The 20490-nt window shown below is 36.7% G+C and overlaps 1 protein-coding gene across 1 annotated transcript in view; it reads left to right on the top strand.

Moving 5' to 3' along the window:
* DHX15 (DEAH-box helicase 15) overlaps window positions 1–20490 on the top strand; it is a 55201-nt gene that overhangs the window by 11302 nt on the left and 23409 nt on the right. The window contains exons 3-5 of the mRNA XM_052641796.1: window positions 1381–1574; window positions 15404–15563; window positions 17247–17465. Of these exons, the coding sequence (XP_052497756.1) occupies window positions 1381–1574; window positions 15404–15563; window positions 17247–17465 (573 nt within the window). The remainder of the gene's footprint in view (window positions 1–1380; window positions 1575–15403; window positions 15564–17246; window positions 17466–20490) is intronic.

Genomic DNA, 20490 nt, shown 5'->3' with positions numbered 1-20490 from the left:
TATGAAGTACATTTTGCCTTTGTAGGCGGTTTGCTGAAATGAAGATACATAAAAAACTTTTCTGGAAAGCCACATAAACTTCGATCTGTTGGTTTACAAGCCCAGAGATGCCCTTCTGTTTTAGTTTAGTATTTTTGTTCATTTTAAGTTCTTTAAAGATATGCGTATTTACATTCCTAGAGAAGCAGCATAATCTCTCCTTTCCCTTTTCAGATACTTGTCAATGATAGCGGTTATCCTAAAATTGCAGAAAACCTGTCTACAATGCAATAATAGTACAACAACCAGTGTTCTTCAAATATCACTGTACAAATTCTGCACCAAAAAAACTCCCATGTTTTCTGTAACATTAAAACCAGATAGACTTGAGGGCTTTGATGGAGACCCATTGTGTCTTTGTAGCAGTGGGTTCCAGTTGAATGCAGTAAGCACTTAAGATTTTTCCCGTGGTTCTTTTTCAGGTAGGTGGGTAGAGAAAGAACCATTAAATTAGAGGATCTCTGAGCTTCTGTTGATAATGAAACAGCCAGGAAATACACTGTCATCATGGCAACAACCAGCTGCTTGTATCTGTTGGTCTCCCCGCCACCCCTTCTGTACCCTTCCTTGTACTCCTTCAGGGAAGTGCTGTTGCTACTTCTCTAGGTTCTCTTGAGTTTGAGATTGACAGTTAACTTTTAAGATCTTCCTAAAATGAACCTTTAGGATGTTACTGTTGTGTATACTTCTGAGGGGAAAGGGATAGGAGTTAGATTCTCTTGACTTAGCTTTTTTTTTTTTTTTTTCCACATTTTGAATGTGCTTCACAGCATGTAGGATCTTAGTTACCCAACCAGGGATAGAGCCTGTGCTCCCTGCATTGGAAGAGTGGAGTCTTAACCACTGGGCTGCTGGGGAAATCCCTAACATAATAAATTTGAATTGAATTGAAAGATACAACTTTATAATTGCAAATAGATATTATTTCTACTTTTATGTGCATTACTTTGTAACTGAAATTGTATAAGAATTTAAGTTAACAGTTTCTTAGAATATTTTTGGGAACTAACATTTGTTAGAAACTTAGAATTTTCCTAAGTTGAATTTTTTCCCCCTGTGTATAGAAAAATGCCTGGTGGTGGAACATTGATACCATACAGCATATTCAGCTCAGTGTACCTAGCTCACCAAGGTGTGGTTTACATCATATCAGTGTTCTCTGTGACCTTTCCTTGCCTTGGAGAGCTCATGCTATTAAAAGTTTGAGTCGTAAATAATAACTGTGATGTGCCTAAATTGAATTTTGTCTTAAATTATTAGAATGAGATAAAACACTTCATGTTAAACATACTCGATGTGTAGGCAGAGTAGAATTAATTTAAATGTGAAATTATTTGATAGATTCCACAGTGGTGTGTGGAGTACATGCGATCATTACCAGGACCCAAAAGAGGAGTTGCCTGTACCCAACCCAGGAGAGTGGCTGCAATGAGTGTGGCTCAGAGAGTTGCTGATGAAATGGATGTGATGTTGGGCCAGGAAGTTGGTTACTCCATTCGATTTGAAGACTGCAGTAGTGCAAAAACCATTCTTAAGTAAGTACTGTCTTTAAAAATGGACACTATTTCCCCTCTGCTTTTAGTTTTCTGCCACCAGATAGCAGACCTTGCTAGTGGAGTCTCAAGTTATCCAGTTTTAGAATAATCCAGATTAAACCTTCTTATGCTTACTAGATGACTTTTTAATATGGATTCTTTTTTTTTGTTAGTAATATATATAGCTGTTCAGTAGACATTGAATTTCATAGGTCAGATTTTAGTTACTTGGTGCTATGTCTTAGGTGAAGTGTATCATTTAAGTATGACAGAAAGGTAGATGATATATCTTAGTAAAGGAAAAATATTTGTAGAAAGAAGGATGTATGGAAAGGGATATGATTTATTTGGAGTAGAGGGCTTTTGATACTAATTACAGTAGTGTTACCATGGATGTGTTTTGAACTAAAAGGAGCAATCTTTTGTAACATACTCTTATTAGAGTCTCCTCAAAAACCTCTTTGTTACACCATATTGAACGTCTTTCTAATATGATTAACAACCATATTGAGCTGCTTTCTAATACTTTAACTTCCCTGATTTCTAATCTTCATCTTCACACTTGGGTTCAGCGTAAGTAGTGTGATGTTTGTTGCCTGATGGTAATTCTTCTGAAACTCTTTTGTTTATTCCATGTGTATGCGTATGACAGGTCCTTCATTTTTTAAAATGAGTTCTTTGTCTTGATACTGTCTTGTCCCTGAGGTTGTTTTTAAAAGACAGTGGTGGGTAAGATGTTACATAGACAGCAACATTAGTCTTTGATGGCAGAGATAGATACAGCGTTACAGGGGAAGCTGTGTATTTTACAGAAAACTTCAAATGTATGTAAAAGTAGAATAATGCTGTAATAAACTCATATTTATTTGTCTTGCATCTTCAAAGTTGACTCATCTTGTTTCATCCATATCTCAACCCATTTCTGTGTCCCCCAAAATAAGAAGCAAATCCTAGGCATCATATACTTTCGATCTGTAAATATTTCAGTGCATCTGTTTCAAAAATAAGATTTCTCTAAATGTAACGGTGCTATCACAACTTAACATTTTTTTCCATAATCAAAAGCTTGCTACCCTTCAAATTCCATCTCAGTTTCTTCTAGTTTCTTTGATTTATTGTTTTATTACAATTTCCAATTAATTGCTTTATTAGTTGTTAATAGCAATTGAACTTAAGTGTTTACTTGAGTCAGCTTGTCTTTATAACTTTATGAGGTGTGTTTTTGACTTAAACCTTAATCTTTATTGAATAAATTTTTAGTGACAGTCATGGTATTTATCAGATGTAAATACAGTATAATTGACAAAAGCGTTACCTAAAATCTAAACTTATTTTTTTTATTACTTTAAGATTAGATAATGTCCAGGAATTGAGGATAATAAAGTGCAGATTTTGCTCACCTTTAGGAGAAACAATAACATGACATTTGATTTACTGTGCATTGAGTTTTTTTTTAAGTAAGCCATAGTTGAGCAGGGAGAGCAGAATTTAGGAATTGGGAGATGAGAATGTTACATGCAATGTTAGGGCAAAATGTGTAAATGTTTATTGGTAGGCTTTCAAAAGATACATGCTTGGGAAAGATTTTGGTTCAGTTATAGGGAATGAATGACAATGGATTTGAGAGCTCTGTCTTTGGCATTGTGATGTTTTTTTGCGGAATGGTTTCTAGTGGCTTTATTTAAATTTAAAAAGAAACCTTAATTCTTATAGGGTAAGCTTATTGAAATTTCTTCTAGAATCTTCTGAAGAGCTAGAAGGTAACCTAGTATTGTCTTTAAGTGATATCACATCCTATTAGTATGGAGTAAGTGGTAGTTTTAACTAATGGGAGAGTTTTATTAAGTGCAGTGTCTTATGAATCCCTAGATATATTTTGTGTAGTCATCCATCAACTTGTTTTTGAGAACCCAGATGTTCAAAATAGCTAAAGCTTTAACTTAATGAGAATTAGTTACGTAGTTAATTGGGTAGGAAGAGTGAATACATCAGACAACTATTAGACAACTATTTGAGCCCTCCATTAACTGTTCTCATGTGTAGATATAAAATGCCTATGGATCTACTTTATAGTCAGAAGAAGCCTTTAATCTTCACTGTAGAAGGATGGTGACGAGGACTAACTGAAGATTCTGCTTGAGAGGCTGAGAATTTAACCGTATCCTTCCTGATTCATTGTGTACACTGTAAATGCTGATTTACTAATTAATTTGTTGGAGACTACTTTAGCTTCATCTTTATACGCTAATGGTCCAAAGGTAGTTTCTCCAGTGTTTGGGACACATATGTGTCTACATTCTAGGTCTTAATATTGCTCTAGTTAAAGGATTGGATCTAGTGTAAATTTGTGCACACTGTGTTAAACTAGCTTTAAATAACTATCCAGTCCCAGTAGCCAAGTTACTTTCCAAAACCACCACTGCGAAATGGTTTTTATAATTCGTGTGTGTTTGCCTGCTCCCATCTTTTTTTTCTCCTCAAGTATTGCTTTTGCAATATGTGTATGTTCCTTTGGCCATCTCGGAATGGAAGTTACTGGAGGGGGGCGGCGTACCTCAGTGAGGTAGTTAAAATATTTAATATTTACATTATTATTTTGGTAGCTAATTTCACTATTATTTTGGTGATATGCTTCCTTTTTGTTTTTTTCCTCAAATTATAAAATTACTGAGTGTGTGATACCGAGGGAACCTAGTAGCTTTAACTTACGCAAGTGATGCTTAGTCATTCATTCAGTCAGCTAATAACTGAGTACCTTCTGTGTGTTGGGCAGTGCTAGGTATAGTAGTAAAAGTAAAACTGGCCCCGTCCACATAAAGCAAATACACAGTAAATATAAAATTTCAAATTATGATTAGGCTTTGAAAGAGTTTTGGAGTGTATTTGAAAGCATGACTTGAGAATTCACTTGAGGCTGGAAAAGAGACGGCAGAATTTCAGTCAAGAACTGAAGTAAAAGTAATGGTTTGCCAGGAGTAGCAATAGGGGTACAGACTTTTTAGGCACATGGAACATCATTTTAAAAAACCCTTTTTTCTGAATGAAAAACATACTTTTTACTTGAAGGCACTGTAGTCTTCATGTTACTTCATGTTACACTGATTTGTGTAAGTCAGCATTTCTAAGGCAGATCAGTTTTGAGATGGTTCAGGACTGGTTTATAGACAGTATGGATAATCAGAGATTGGTTTGATTCTTTTTCTTAACCTGATTGTAACATAAACCCGTTGGGAAGGGAGTTTGTATCTGTATGCTTCTGCATGGATCCTTTATTTTTAAAAAAAAATGACATGGAAGGGGCAGTAGAGGAGTGTGAAAATTTGTCACTACATAATTGTGGAAAGGGTAGAGCTTTCACAGAAAGATATTTTCCTTGATTGTTTAAACTTGCCTTGGTGGAGAAGGTACAGTGATAGGTTGATTTGGTGTATGTCATTTACCTTTTATTCTGAATCGTTTGCTTTTGAGTATCAGTTTCATTTCAGTTTTGGAATTTGTCAGAAGGCTAAGAACTCAATCTGGGATAATGTGTATGAAGCAGAAAGTGTTGCAGCTCTTTCTTGGAGGACACATGATGTTAGCTCTGTAAGGGTAGGTAAGCATCTTGAGATGTTTATCTTTTATATAACTTAAGGACAAGCTGCTGGAAAATCAAGAACAATTAAGGTAGGGCATAGTCTAGATCTAATTGAGTGATGGGGGAAATAAACAGCCTGGGTTTTAAGATACGATAAACCCTTTGTAAAACCTGAGGGAGAGGTGTTTGGAACAAGCCAGCTAAAGAAGTACTGTTTCACAGAACATGGTTCAGAAACTTGGGGAACTTTTTAATTTCCAAAAGGCAGTCGAGGTGAGATGAAAGAGAATCTAAAAGTACATAACAAATACAAGAGCCTAGTATAACAGAACCTCTAAGGTTGCTACTTGGGGAGGATTTACCAGCCATTGCCATAGCAGATTCTTTGGGACCTCAGGAAACAGTTCAAAGGACCAGCTGCATGACTGCTTAGAGTTTCCAGAGTGAATTTCTAACAAGGCAGTCTTGTTCTAAAAACTTGACTTGAGAAAAGAATCAAAAGGAAATAGATTGTGGAGCACAGACTCTAGGATCATGGTGCCTAGTTGTGTCCTAGTCTGTCACTTACTGGCTGTGATTTTGTCCACGTTAATTAACCTCCTTGAGCTTACTGCTTTCAGAAGATGGAGCTGACAATAACAGCTACATCTTAGGATTGTTCTCAGATCAAATATGTAATTTGTGTGTGTCCCTTAGAATAATACCTGTAACATAGCAAGTGCTAAGTCGACATTTTTTCTCTTGCTGCTGCTGATAGTGGTGGTAGATTTTCACTGTGAGAAATTGTTGTATTTTGTTAACCAGTTAACCTGGTTAATTTAAAATGGACTTACAAAGCTAATTTAATATAGTCCCTTTTAATACAGTATTTGAATTACAATGTAGGGGTTTTAGCTTGAATTAAACATTGATATTACTTGTCAATATGAAATGAATGAATGAATCCAAATATTCTTTTAGGGCTGAAGGTAAGATGTGGAAACAAATCTGGTCTTTAGAGATTATTATATAAACATCAATTATAAACTAATTTATCGAGCATCTGTTAATGGTGGGCTTTGTTCTAATTCAAGTGTATCTGAATTAGGGAAAGGTAGTTTTACTGGATCTTCAGAAAGGAGTAGGTGTAAAGAATAAATGTGGTTGTTTACCACTTCAGAAGTTCCTGTCATAGAAACTTAAAAAATCACTGTTGTCACCTTAGAAAAAAATTCTGTTGACTTTTAATTCATACAAAGCGAACTTGATTTCCTAAAGGTCTGCATATAGTATTACATTTGACCTTCGTATTTAAAGCACTTGCAAGGGATTAGTTATAGAAGTCTCTCTTTGCTTATAGTGCCGACACCTTTTAAGAAAATACTAAGAACATGCTCGTCCATCGTAGCTTTCTGTAAATTCTGTTGTAAAGATAAGAGATCATTTCCTTCAAAAGTTATGAAAATGTGAGGAATAAGCAGTATATTTTGAAAAAATGATTTAATTTCCTTGTGTGCTCAGTGGCTCAGTTATGTCCAATGCTTTGCCACCCCCATGAACTGTAGCCTGCCAGGCTCCTCTGTCCATGGGATTTTCCAGGCAAGGATAGTAGAGTGGGTTGCCATATCGTTTCCTTATTTCTCGTTAATTTCTTAGGTGTTTCTTTTGCTTGATTAGATCTCTAACTCTGAAACACATACCAAATGTATTTTGGGTGTTTGCCAAAATAAAGCTGTATGCTTAGGCTGATGATCTTCAACATGTAAGTTAATAACTAGGAAGCTATGTATTTGATAAATAAGATGTGATATTTTCTGTTTGGCTTTTTATAAGTGTTAGAATTTCATTAAAACATTTTATATTCCACATTATTCAGAGTACCATATGGCACCTTTCCATGTGACTGTTCACATCTAGTGGTTTGTTTTCATTGTAGCCAGTATAATGCTGCATAGTGCTGTGGCTGTAGTGAGATTCGTGTTACTCATGGGGTAATGCTTTTGCTGAGAATGTCAAATTAAACTTGAACCTATATAAATCTTTATCCTTTTACAGATGAAAGGAGCATTATGTTTATTAAGGAGCTATGTCAGTGTCGTTGACTCTTTCTTGACTTGATAGAGGAAGTATGCTGTGAAGCAATTAAGGTCGTTTGAATGTCACATGAATTGTGTAGATGATTTCACAGAAGAGGAAGTACTTCATTTGAGCTGAGAAGAATGGCGAGACCTAGATAGGCAAGTTAACTAGGTGGATAAGTTGGATTTTAAGTGGAGTAGACATTCTCACGCTGCTTTGGTTTATAGCATGCTTAATGTTAGGAGTTTTTCTTGGTACTCTAGCCCTTTAAGAAATAACTCAAAATTCTAATAAATTACGTTCTAACAGCCTAATAGTCTATTAAACAAATATTGGAGATTGAAAGAAAAAGCTTAGTAATTGATTTCATTCTTATTCACCATTATTTAATAATGGATATCTTTGCTGTTGGAACACAGCAGTTTCTTACACCTTCAAATCAGATTGGATGCTGCCACCTTTATTTTTCTACTCAGTAATGTAAACCTAGATTGTGCTAGGGGATTGTATGTGAGCTGTGTAAGTTAGAGGTGAGTCCAGAAATAGCCAGATCACTTGAAAGAGGTGTGTTAGTTGCTCAGTCGTGTCCAGCTCTTTGTGACCCCATGGACTGTAGTCTACCAGGCTCTGTCCATGAGATTCTCTAGGCAAAAGAATACTGGAGTGGATTGCCATTCCCTTTTTTAGGGATCTTCCCAATCCAGGGATTGAACCCAGGTCTCCCACGTGGCAAGCAGATTCTTTTCCGTCTGAGCCACCAGGGAAGCCCTCTGAAAGAGGTAAAAAAAAAACTTTATTTTTTAAACTGACTTGTATATGTACTTAAAATACATTATCAACTCTTTGTACCCATGTCATATGGAAGTACTAATTGATGAAAACAGTCATTTTCATGGGTGAAGGTAATTTGATGAGTTTTATCAATAGCTGTTCAGTAAGTATAATAGCTTTCACTCTAAACATGTTTAAAAATTGTTGGCTTTTTGGGGGATGACCAACCATTTCATAGTGTTGATATTGTGAAGGATGGCTACGGTATTTAGACTCATCATATTTGGTGGTGAAAAGAACAATATTTTTAAAATCACTATATGTGGTTCTGTCTTCTAATATTATCCCTGATAAATGCAAGCTGTTTTAGCCTTGTCATTTGTTCCTTACTGTTGTCATTCAGAGAAGTATTCTGCTGATAGGGGCTTTAAACAAAAAGTAAGTTACATGTAGAAAATTGCATTAAGTACTACTTTTGGTCATGGTCTCTTTGAGAAGTCTTGATCCATTATAAGTTTGAAGAAATTACCACACACAAACCTGTTTGTGTAGGCGTTTTATTGTAGGTAGCTTTTCTTTAATAGAGATGTCACTTGACTGGATTGTAATGGATTAGTCTAAAAACTTAATGGTAAATAGAAATTTTATGTGAACTTTAAACATTTTATTTTAATGTAAAACTTAACACGTTCATTTATCAATCTGTTAGTGTAGAACCAACGCCATTTCCTTAAATATGGGTCCTTTGTAGTTCCATTACGTAGTAAAATGTCTAGTTGTTAAAGGGAGATTAAACTGAGACACTTGCAAAATACCCAGGTGTTGCTTTTCTGGAATTTTAAGAGTTCAGTCTTCTGGAATTCCTCTTTCACTCCTCTGTAGTTATCTCACATTTGATGTTTTTTTTTGGTATGTGATTTATCTTTTTCAAGCTTTTCTGAAGCATATAACTTAGGATATGTACATACAACTCTCTTTTCTATCCTAAAAGGTTATCACTGTGTAACATAAGATTATGTTGGCCCAGTTGGTAGGGACAGAAGTGTGGTTTATTCTAATATGTTTGTAGAGTAAGATCGATTTTCCCAAAGATTTCATTCATTAGGTGAAGGTTAGTTAAGAGTGTAGTGTACAGTTATACTACACTGAATACTTACCAAGTGCCAGGCAGTTGGTGCATTTAGGTGGTTTATATATATTGTTTTATTTAATTTGAACGATAGCCACTGTATTCTCATTTTTCAAATGCAGCATTAGAGGAAGTTGAACTTATTTAAGGTAGAGCACCGGTAAGAAAGCAGAAACTTGACCAAGGTTTGTCTTGCAAAAAGGATATGTCCTTACTCACTCTATATGCTGTTATTTCTCTCTATCCTCATTCTTCAGCTCCATAGAATTATTTATGTGTAAGTATTTGTAAGGTAGTAAATCTGATTACTCAGGTTTTACTCAATGTGTGAAATAGATACCAGGAATTTCTTTTGGTCATGCTGAATGAATTTTGGATCCTCTAGAAACAGTTTTGATTTATTCGCATGTTTAGTCATGCCAGAATAAAGCCTATACTTTGAAAGGTAACCAAAACCCTAACAGGATTGGAATAACAGCACATAACTAGGATATTCAGAACGTATTAAACTTCAGCTTTAATAGTAGGGCTGGTTCAAGACATATGGCTGCTAATTTCACTTATATTTTCCCTGGAGATTGTTCTAGATCAGTGTAAAGTTTCTTCATTCATTTTAGTGACTGCTAGTTTAATTCCTTAGATGGACACTCAGAATTTACAGTTTCTTTTATTAAAATCAGTTGGTGTCCTTAGTATTCTCTTATAAACTTGTACACACATTTTTTTCACACATATTCAGGTGAGTATATCTGTGAAATGAGTTTCTTAAAAATGAAACTGGTTGGGTCAGAGGGTGTGTTGGAATTTTATTAGCTGTTGCCATATTTTAGCTACTGTGACTAAGGGATGAGCAAATGAGTATCTGTTTCTATGGCCTTGACAACACTTTGTTGTGGAACATTTTTATCTTTGTCTATATTGTAAGTTAAAAAGTGAAATCTCATTATGATTTTAATCTGCATTTCTTCTATATGAAATTGAGCATCTTTACATGTACTTATGAGCCATTTGTATTTCTTTTTGGAATCTAAGATGTTTTTCTCAGCTTTCCAGACATATTGCTACCTGGTTGACAGTCATTTTTATGGTGCTGTTTTAAAATGCATATCTTAAACAAGGCCCCACTGTATAGCACAGAGAACTATATTCAATATCCTGTGGTACACCATAATGGAGAATATATATTTTAAAAGTCTGTATAAGTGAATCACTTTACTGTGCAGCAGAAATAAACATAACATTGTAAATCAGCTATGTGTCTGTCAGTCGCTCAGTCGTGTCTGACTCTTTGCGATCCCAGGGACTGTAGCCTGCAAAGCTCCTCTGTCTGTGAAATTCTCCAGGCAAGAATACTGGAGTGGGAGATCTTCCCAATCCAGGGATTGAACCTGGGTCTCCTGCAGTGCAGGCGGATACTTTTACCATCTCAGCTCCTTTAGTTCAGTTCAGTTCAATCACTCAGTCATGTCTGACTCTTTGAGACCCTATGAACCGCAGCACGCCAGGCCTCCCTGTCCATCACCAACTCCCGGAGTTTACCCAAACTCATGTCCGTTGAGTCAGTGATGCCATCTAACCATCATATCCTCTGTCGTCCCCTTGTCTTCCTGCCTTCAATCTTTCCCAACGTCAGGGTCTTTTCAGATGAGTCAGTTCTTCGCATCAGGTGGCCAAAGTATTGGAGTTTCAACTTCACCATCAGTCCTTCCAGTGAACACCCAGGACTGATCTCTTTTAGGATGGACTGGTTGGATCTCCTTGCAGTCCAAGGGACTCTGAAGAGTCTTCTCCAACACCACAGTTCAAAAGCATCCATTCTTCTGTGCTCAGCTTTCTTTATACTCAACTCTCACATCCATGCATGACTACTGGAAAAACCATAGCCTTCACTAGATGGACCTTTGTTGGCAAAGTAATGTCTCTGCTTTTTAATATGCTGTCTAGGTTAATCCTAACTTTCCTTCCGAGGAGTAAGCGTCTTTTAATTTCATGGCTGCAATCACCATCTGCAGTGATTTTGGAACCCCAAAAAATAAAGTCAGCCACTGTTTCCAGTGTTCCCCCATCTATTTGCCATGAAGTGATGAGCTCTGAGGGAAGCCCTAAATCAACTATACCTCAATTTAAAAGATCATGAGTGGAAAAAATAATAATTTTAAAAATACCATTGCAGTTTCAGACGATGCAGTTTAAGTCATTGCAACTAGGCTCAAACACATCTTTATTAATAAGTTTTTGCCTACGAGAAGTAAGTTTGTTCATTCCTATAGTATATAAAAAAAAATCCATGCTTCAACTCTTAGAAAGCACTTTTTGCCTCCCTGCTGGTTGTGGGAGCATTTTCCCTGCAAAGAGTTGTCGAGATTCTTGAAGAAGTGCTGGTTGGTTGGTGAGAGGTTAGGTGAATATGGCAGATGAAGCAAGACTTGGTAGACCAATTTGTTCAACTTTTGAAGTGTTGGTTGTGCAACGTGCAGTTGAGTGTTGTTGTGGCAAAGAATTGAGCCTTTTCTGTTGACTAATAGTTGCAGGCATTGCAGTTTTCAGTGCGTCTCATTGAGTTGTCACGCGTACTTCTCAGACGTAATGATATCGTCAGGATTCCATGAAGGCTGTAGTGGATCAGATGGGCAGGAACCAAACAGTGGCCGTGACTTTTGGGTACAAATTTGGCTTTGGGAAATTTCAGCGCTTTGGAGCTGCTTTTTGGTCTAACCACTGAGCTAGTCATTGGTGGTTGTAGTATAAAATCCACTTTTTGTCACATGTCACAATACTATTGAGAAATGGTTCGCTATTGTTGCATAGAATAAGAGAAGACAACACTTCAGAACAATTTTTTTGATTTATGGTCAGCTCATGAGGTACCCATTCACTGAGCTTTTTCGGCAAACCTTCCCAGTTTGCTTCAAGTGCTGAATGACCATAGAATGGTCGTAGTTGAGTTCTTCGACAGCTTCTCATGCAGTTATGAGAGGATCAGCGTCAGTGATTACTCTCATTTGGTCGTTGTCAACTTCCGATGGCCGGCCACTGTGCTCCTCATCTTCAAGGCTTCGTCTCCTTTTTGCAAAACTACTTGAACCACTACTGCACTATACGTTCTTTAGTGGTTCCTGAGTGAAACACATTGTTGATGTTGCAAGTTGTCTTTGCAGCTTTACAACCCATTTTGTACTTGAATAAAAAATTGTTTGAATTTGCTTTTTGTCTAACTTCATTTCTGTAGTCTAAAGTAAATATAAAATAGACAGCAAATAATAAGTCAGATGGTAAAGAATCTGCCTGCAATGCAGGAAACTTGGATTGGATACCTGGGTCAGGAAGGTCCCCTGGAAAAGGGAATGGCTTCTTGCCTAGAGAAATCCATGGATGGGAGAGCCTGGTGTGCTGTTGTTCATAGGGTCACATGACTGAGTGACTAACACTTTTCTGCAGCTTAGCAAGCATCAAAATGTGAAAATGTGAAAGCAAACACAGGTTACTATCTATGCAAATTTTTTGATCAAGTAGATCCCAAGTGAAGCCAGTTCTGTATTTCTAACGAGTTCCTAGATGAAACTGATGACTTTTTAAAGCTAGTATTTTCCCAAGACAGTTAGAGAAACATTGTGGATAATAGGATACCCGGTAAAATCTAGAGTTTGGCTGTCCTGGGAAATTTTGCTTACTAGTCCATTACTAAAACTTCAGAATTATGTAATTAACAGCTTTTACTGTGACACCCTATTTTTATGGCTCACCCCTTACTCTGGGTAAATGTTTAATTGCTACTTTGAAAGGTAGTAAAACTTTATCTAGGTAAAAGAAAATAGTTAGGGTCTTTATAGGGCTGTCAGAACCTGGTTCTGCCTCTTTTTTATTCTATCAGGTTACTTTGGTTTTTTGGGAAAGGGTTTCATATATCTAGCAAATCATCAGGTGATAGCTCTCTACTCTTTCTGGGCTTGTTTAAAATTTTTCTTCCTTGTGCACGAGAGCTTTCTAGTTGTGAGTGAGGGCTGCCTTTGTTGCGGTGCTGTGGCTTCTCATTGCAGTTGCTTCTCATTGTGGAGCAAGGGCTCTAGGGTGTTCAGGCTTCAGTAGTTGCAGGTTTGGGACTCTGGAGCACAGGCTCACTAGTTGTGCTTGTGTTTATTTGCCCCTGGGCATATTGGAATCTTCCTGGACCAGAAATCAAACTTGTGTTTCCTGCATTGGCAGCCGAATTCTCAATCTTTGGACCACCAGGGAAGTCATAGGACTTTGAGGAGAGTATGTCAGTGTCTGAGGGGCCTGGGATTGGGAATCGGTATACTGATACCTAGTCTTAGCAGGCTATTCCACTGATTTTAAAGCCCTGGAAAAGTTAACTGCTAATACTCCCTGGGAAAGCAGCAAATTTAACTATGTTAATTCTGATTCTAAAACCTGAAGTCCGAGGATTTGGATTTAGTTGACCATTTAACTTGGTACAGGTGATAATGCATAATTGTTAGTAAAGAGCAAATAATAGCTCATTAATTATAACTATAAGCTGCCATTTGTAATCGTTACCCTCTTCTCAGAAAAATATGAAAGAATGAGTATTTGGGTCAGCTCTACTTTTGGATGCCATCATCACATTGTGGTGGTCTGAAGCTTGTTGAGGAAAGATCAAAATAAAGGGGTATTATTTTTTAAAGGGGTTTTCAAGTGAAAATTTGATACTTAGTGGCTTTTTAATCGCAATTTAATATGTGACATTAGAATGCATTTTACAGTCTGTTGAGGGTCTTACAGGTGGAAGTTAGGTGGTGGTCAGTGATTGAACTTGATCTAGCTGTACATATCGTCAGTTCTCATAAGTAATACGTATTTCTGGAACTACATATGTTGAGTTCATTTGTTAATTACAGTATTTTCAGAAATACTACACTAAATTCCATGTTGAATTGAGTAGGCTTGGAAGCAGCAACAGGGTATAAATTTGATAGTGTTTAAGCAGATATTGTTCAAAGAGTGACCAATCCATGTTTTTTTGCCTTGCAAAGCGAAAGAGTATGTTGAAACTAAGGAAATTATCCACAAGTATATGAAACTATTAATGTTTTTCTACTGAGATAATGTGCAAAAGGACTGCCTAGCTTGTGTCAGAAATAACACCTGCAGGCAGGAGAAATTACCAAGCGTCCTCACAGATCAAGATATTTCAAAACATCTAGAGACTAGAGTAGCTGAATCTACAACTAAGTTTAGGCAGAATAAAGAGAAGGCTTCACTTGGGTTGTATACTGTCATTTTGTTGAACTTAGTGCTTCAACAGATGGTTTTGGCTAAAAATACAAAGTTGGTCCTTAAAAGATTAGATTAATTTGTGAAAAATAGAGCCAGAACAGTGAAGTCATAAATGATGACTTCAGATTTTTATACTTGTTTTAATTATGTAAATAAAACCATGGATTTGTATTTAACTGAATGGCCTGTGGCTTCAGCATTTGCAGGCAGACTTCATTTTGTCCAAGTGCCAAATGCAGGATGTTTTGTATTAGTGACAGTAGCAGCCAGAAGGGAACAGACAGGAGATACACTGACCTGTACAAATCTTTCTTCACACCACCCTTCATCTGAGTGCCTGGATTCTGTATTAGCTGTCTTCTCTCAAACCATCCCTAAGCCTAGTTTTCCTCTCTGGTTCCTTGATACAGATAATGCTATATGCCTTGTCTTTTCCATAATTTTATCAGCATTTCCACAGCATAATGTTGCTCCTCATTCCATGAATGTATTCCTTTTTCTGATTCTTTACCATCATTTTATTGAATTAGATGGGACTGAGGAAGAAAAGATGGTAGACTCCTGCTATCTCAGCCCTTTTGAACCTGTTAGCTTAAGTGGGAAGTTAGTGTAGTTTTAAAGAAATAACAACAGTTTAGTGCTGTAATGTGATAAAGCAATTTAAAATGGTTTCTTGGTTTTGTTTTGCAAGTTGAATATTTTACATTTTATTTTGTTTTTAAGAAATTTATTTAAGTGACTATTTTCACTTTGGCATTTGTGTGAAATGTGTTTAATTCTGTCATCATCAGATTAACATTGTTTCTCAGTGCAATTTGGTATTACAGTCTCATTTGACAGAATTTGATAATATATAACTTGTTTGATACATTCAATGAAAAGTTTTTATGGAAGCTTAATTTTGTAATTGATTATGAAATAATAACACATTTGTTTTGAACAAGGGTTAATTTATATTTATCTGATGTCTTTGCATTTCATATTTATGTCTTGAACTTTAAATGCAATAAATAACCAACATGTTATTTGTCAATATAGGTATATGACTGATGGGATGCTACTTCGTGAAGCAATGAATGACCCTCTCTTGGAGCGTTACGGTGTAATAATTCTTGATGAGGCTCATGAAAGGACATTGGCTACAGATATTCTCATGGGTGTTCTGAAGGAGGTTGTTAGACAGAGATCAGATTTAAAGGTGAATTAGTTTATTTGTTTGGTTTTTTAAAAACCCTATGTGTGTGTTTGTGTGTGTGTGTGTGTGTGTATGTGTGTATATATATTTAAAAGGGAGTACATGCTGATCACTACAACTACAAAAATAATCACCTATAAAAGCAAATAAGGAGAGTACCAGTAGTGGTTTATACTTTCTTTTTAATTTTTCTTGCTGTGTCTGTTTTAGATTTTAAATATACTTCTACTTTTTAGTAGTATGTTTTTAATCATTTCATTATATAGTCCACCCAGTTTTTTGTTTCATTTTAAATGATTTTATGTCATGGTGTTTTTAAACCTTGTGCTCACCCTGCCTTTTATTAAGTACAGGGGACACCTTCATTAAGGATCAACTCCCTGTTCTTGTCCTAACATAAACTCACTCATTCTAACTCATGATGCTGGAGAGTGGAATAACTGTATCCAGAACATACTGCTCCTCAGAAATGCCTTCCCTTAACCTAGGGTCTTGGTTCTTCCCCCTCCCACCCCCGCCTGCCATCCGTTATACCATTTAAACCCTGGCCAGTGTTACTGTATTGGTAAGGGCTTAAAACTGACTGACTGTGTGGACATTTTTGTCTCCCAGATTTTATGAAGTTACCTTTTTGCGTTGTATGTGTGCAGTTCATTGGAACTTAGTATTGAGTGTTATTGTATGTGTTACAGAGGTTTGTACACTGGGGAGAAAGATTCTGGGTCTTAAAAAAATTGATACTGAGTTTGATTTTACTATAAAAATTAAATGTATACTTTAAAGAATATATTTGAACAACTGAGTACTATTACTGATTAAACGTTATGAGCTATTGAAATTTCGAGGGAGGAACTCAAAAGTAGAAATTAAGAACTCTATAGTGGAATGTTTAATGGGAGAGCTTTCTATTTAATGGGTTTTGTCATGTATAATTTAAATAAAGAGAGGGTGACCACACAGTCATGTAGCCGGCACCTGAACAACCTTTTGTTGCTGTGGCTTTTTCAGTAGTATAGAAAACCTCTGTTTGTTTTAGAAAATTTTATGAAGAACTTATGCTTAGTAAAGATGATTTGGAAGAATGGAGAAATATTTGTACCACTGATTTGTTTTTTGCTTTTTTTGTTTTTCCCTGTGTGCGAGGTTGTCATTTTTTGTTTTAATAGCATAGTAACAATCATATTACATATTGATGTCTTTTATCAATTCCTTTTATGTAATTTTATAAACTTTGGTTTTTAAGGTGTTGCTTCATGAAAATATACAGTAGTTTATTTATTGGTTATCAGGTTTATTCCTACTTTTTAAAAATTAAATTTACTGTAGCTCAGCTTTTCTATATTTGATTTTTTTATCACAATTTTTAAGGCATAATTGATATATGAAGAGTGAAAGTGTTAGTTGCTTCAGTCATGTCTTGACTCTTTGTGACCCCATAGACTAGCCTGCCTTGCTCCTCTGTCCTTGGAATTCTCCAGGAAACACTACTGGAGTGGTTAGTCCTTCTTTTCTCCAGGGGATCTTACTGACCCAGGGATAGAACCACAGTCTCCTGCTTTGCAGGCCGATTCTTTACTCTCTGAGCCACTAGAGACACCGTAGTTGACATATATGGAGCAGTAAACATTACTCATCTCTTTACAATCTCTGAAGACAGCTTCAAATAATTTACTGTTTTCTTTTCAGGTTATAGTTATGAGTGCTACTCTGGATGCAGGAAAATTCCAGATTTACTTTGATAACTGTCCTCTCTTAACTATTCCTGGGCGTACACATCCTGTTGAGATCTTTTATACTCCTGAACCAGAGAGAGATTATCTTGAAGCGGCAATTCGAACCGTGATCCAAATTCATATGTGTGAAGAGGAGGAAGGAGATCTACTGCTTTTCTTAACTGGTCAAGAGGTATTGTCATTACTTGGTTCCTTATTTATATTATTTCTATTAGGCAACAACTTTAAACTTAAGAACCCAACATATATTAACCATGTATTTCTCATCCCAGTGTCTATAAAGTTTTTCTTCAGCATGATTGTATTTATATATGAAATATATAACTCCCTTTATGTACTCTAGGAATATACCCTTTTATGCTGTTAACCTTTGTGTTCTAGTTGATATCCTGAGAATATTAAATGCTTTTAGAATTTCAAGATTTAGCAGTTTTAATCTCAACTTTGGAGAGACCTGAGTGGCAAGTGGTTTTGTGCTGATTTGCCATTCTGCTGAGCCATGAATGAAATCTGGTTACTCTAGGCAGTAATTTAGTTTGTAAGGGAATTTGGATAACTCAGGTGCCCATCCGCCATCAAAACAAGTGTTTGTGTTTTGTTTTTGTCTTCCTACATGTGTTTATTGAGAATTGGAAGGAATCACTGAAATTCTTTAGACTTTACATCATTTTTAAGATAGGGATTTTATTCTCACATGCAACATTTTCTAAACTCATTTCCATCAGGATGTTTACAGATGGGCTATGAAATTTTTGATGGCTTAAATAAGTTCAGTGAGTTATCTGGATAAAAGAAACTCTTTTAGAGGTTTTCTGAAAGTTTGTCATTTGTTGTGATAGGCTTTGTGAATTTTCTGCAGTGTCCTTCTCAAACTAATATACATGCCTGTCATTTGGAAATCTTGCAGGGTTTTATTCGCTAGGTCAGGTATAGGGTCTGATCTGAGAGTCTGTTCCTAGAACAGTGCTACTCCATTAGAACTTTCTTTACATGTGGAAATGTTTTTATGTCTATACTGTTCAATATAGTTGTTGCTGTTCAGTTGCTCAGCCATGTCTGATTCTTTGCAACCCATTGGAATGCAGCACACCAGCCTTCCCTGTCCTTCACTATCTCCCTGAGTTTGCTCAAACTCACATCCATTGAGTCAATGATGCCATCCAACCATCTCATCCTCTTTTGCCCACTTCTCCTGCTCTCAGTCTTTTGCAAGCATCAGGGTCTTTTCCAATGAGTTAGCTCCTCTTCACATCAGGAGGCCAAAGTTGGAGCTTCAGCATCAGCCCTTCCAATGAAAATTCAGCATTGATTGTGTTTAGGATTGACTGGTTTGATCTCCTTGCAGTCCAAGAGACTCTCAAGAGTCTTCTCCAATACCACAATTCAAAAGCATCAGTTCTTTGGTGCTCAGCTTTCTTTATACTCCAACTCTCACATCCATACATGCCTACTGAAAAAACTGTAGCTTTGACTAGATGGACCTTTGTCAGCAAAGTAATGTCTCTGCTTTTTAGTATTCTGTCTAGGTTTGTCATAGCTTTTCTTCCAAGGAGCAAGCATTTTTAAATTTCATGGCTGCAGTCACCATCTGCAGTGATTTTGGAGTCCCCCCAAATAAAGTCTGTCACTGTTTTCATTGTTTCCCCATCTGTTTGCCATGAAGTAATGAAACTAGATGCCATGCTATTAGTTTTCGTAGCTGCAACAATATAATGAACTTGAGTATTTGCATTGCAGCTAGTGAGAGGAGGAACTAAAATTTAATTTTACAGAATTTTAATTAATTTAGTTACATGTGCTTGACCCTCTTGTTTTAGTTTTTACATATTTTAAGAACTGTTTTTACATATTTTAGTTTTAGTTTTTACATATTTTAAGGGTTTATATGAAAACAGAATATGCTTCAGAGGTGGTATATGGATGGGAAGCCTAAAAAATTTTGGCCCTTTATAGTAAGAAATCTGATCCCTGCTCTAGAACATTTTTTTTTCAAGTGTGGTCAGTGGATTGCCTGCCTTGGGTAGGGGAATTTGTTAAAGCAAGTTCTGGCCCTGTTTCAGGCTTGCTGAAACAGATGAAATTTATAGATGAAATACTGTAAGAATCTGCATCCTTGCTGCTGCTGCTAAGTCGCTTCAGTCGTGTCCACCTCTGTGCGACCCCATAGATGGCACCCCACCAGGCTCCTCCTCCCCTGGGATTCTCCAGGCAAGAACACTGGAGTGGATTGCCATTTCCTTTTCCAGTGCATGAAAGTGAAAGTGAAGCTGCTCAGTCATGTCCGACTCTTAGCGACCCCATGGACTGCAGCCCACCAGGCTCCTGCATCCATGGGATTTTCCAGGCAAGAGTACTGGAGTGGGGTGCCATTATCTTCTCTTTTGTGTCTTTAACAAGCTCTAAAGGCCATTTTTCTGTTCTCTTAGGTTAAAAGTCACTGTTCCAGTTGAATGTTTTAGCTATTTTTAATGCCCATGGTACATTAGTGACACCACCCTAAACAGTATAGTGGGAAATTGCCCTAGTTCTTTCACATAGTCAAAATCAGTGGTCTGCTATGTGACCGCCTAACCTCCAGGAGAAGGTGAACTCTTAACTGCTGTTCAGATTCTACAGGGATGCTTGATATATGATATTTAATTAAATATTGTTGCATTAAGAACTATAACTGTCCTTAAATTTTTTTTTCCAGTACTATTTCTATTTTTTCTAGCACTATTTATGTTGTGAAGTGAAGTCGCTCAGTTGTGTCCAACTCTTTGCGACCCCATGGACTGTAGCCTACCAGGCTCCTCTGTCCATGGGATTTTCCAGGCAGTAGTACTGGGGTGGATTGCCATTTCCTTCTCCAGGGGATCTCCCCGACCCAGGGGTTGAACCCAGGTCTCCCACATTGTAGACAGACGCTTAACCGTCTGAGCCACGAGGGAAGTCCTTATTTATGTTGTAGGCTGATTAATTCTTTGCTGTGGGAACCCATGCGTAGTAGGGTGCTTATTGTGGCTCTGGCCTTTACCCATTAGATGTAGATACACTCCCCCAGTTTGCAAACATTCCCAGTAAAGAATCATACTTGTTCTTTTGAGAAATACGGTGTGTTACCAATTCACTTTTACAGATAAACCTCTCTAACTATTAGTCTGTGTATGCATTTTGAATGGAAGGATTTTTTTTATATTTTGCAGTGTTGAGGCATT

The sequence above is a fragment of the Budorcas taxicolor genome, chromosome 6, assembly GCF_023091745.1.
Source record: "Budorcas taxicolor isolate Tak-1 chromosome 6, Takin1.1, whole genome shotgun sequence".
Lineage (NCBI taxonomy): Eukaryota > Metazoa > Chordata > Mammalia > Artiodactyla > Bovidae > Budorcas > Budorcas taxicolor.
Note: the sequence above shows the minus strand (reverse complement) of the source record. Positions and strands in the feature narration are given on the sequence as shown.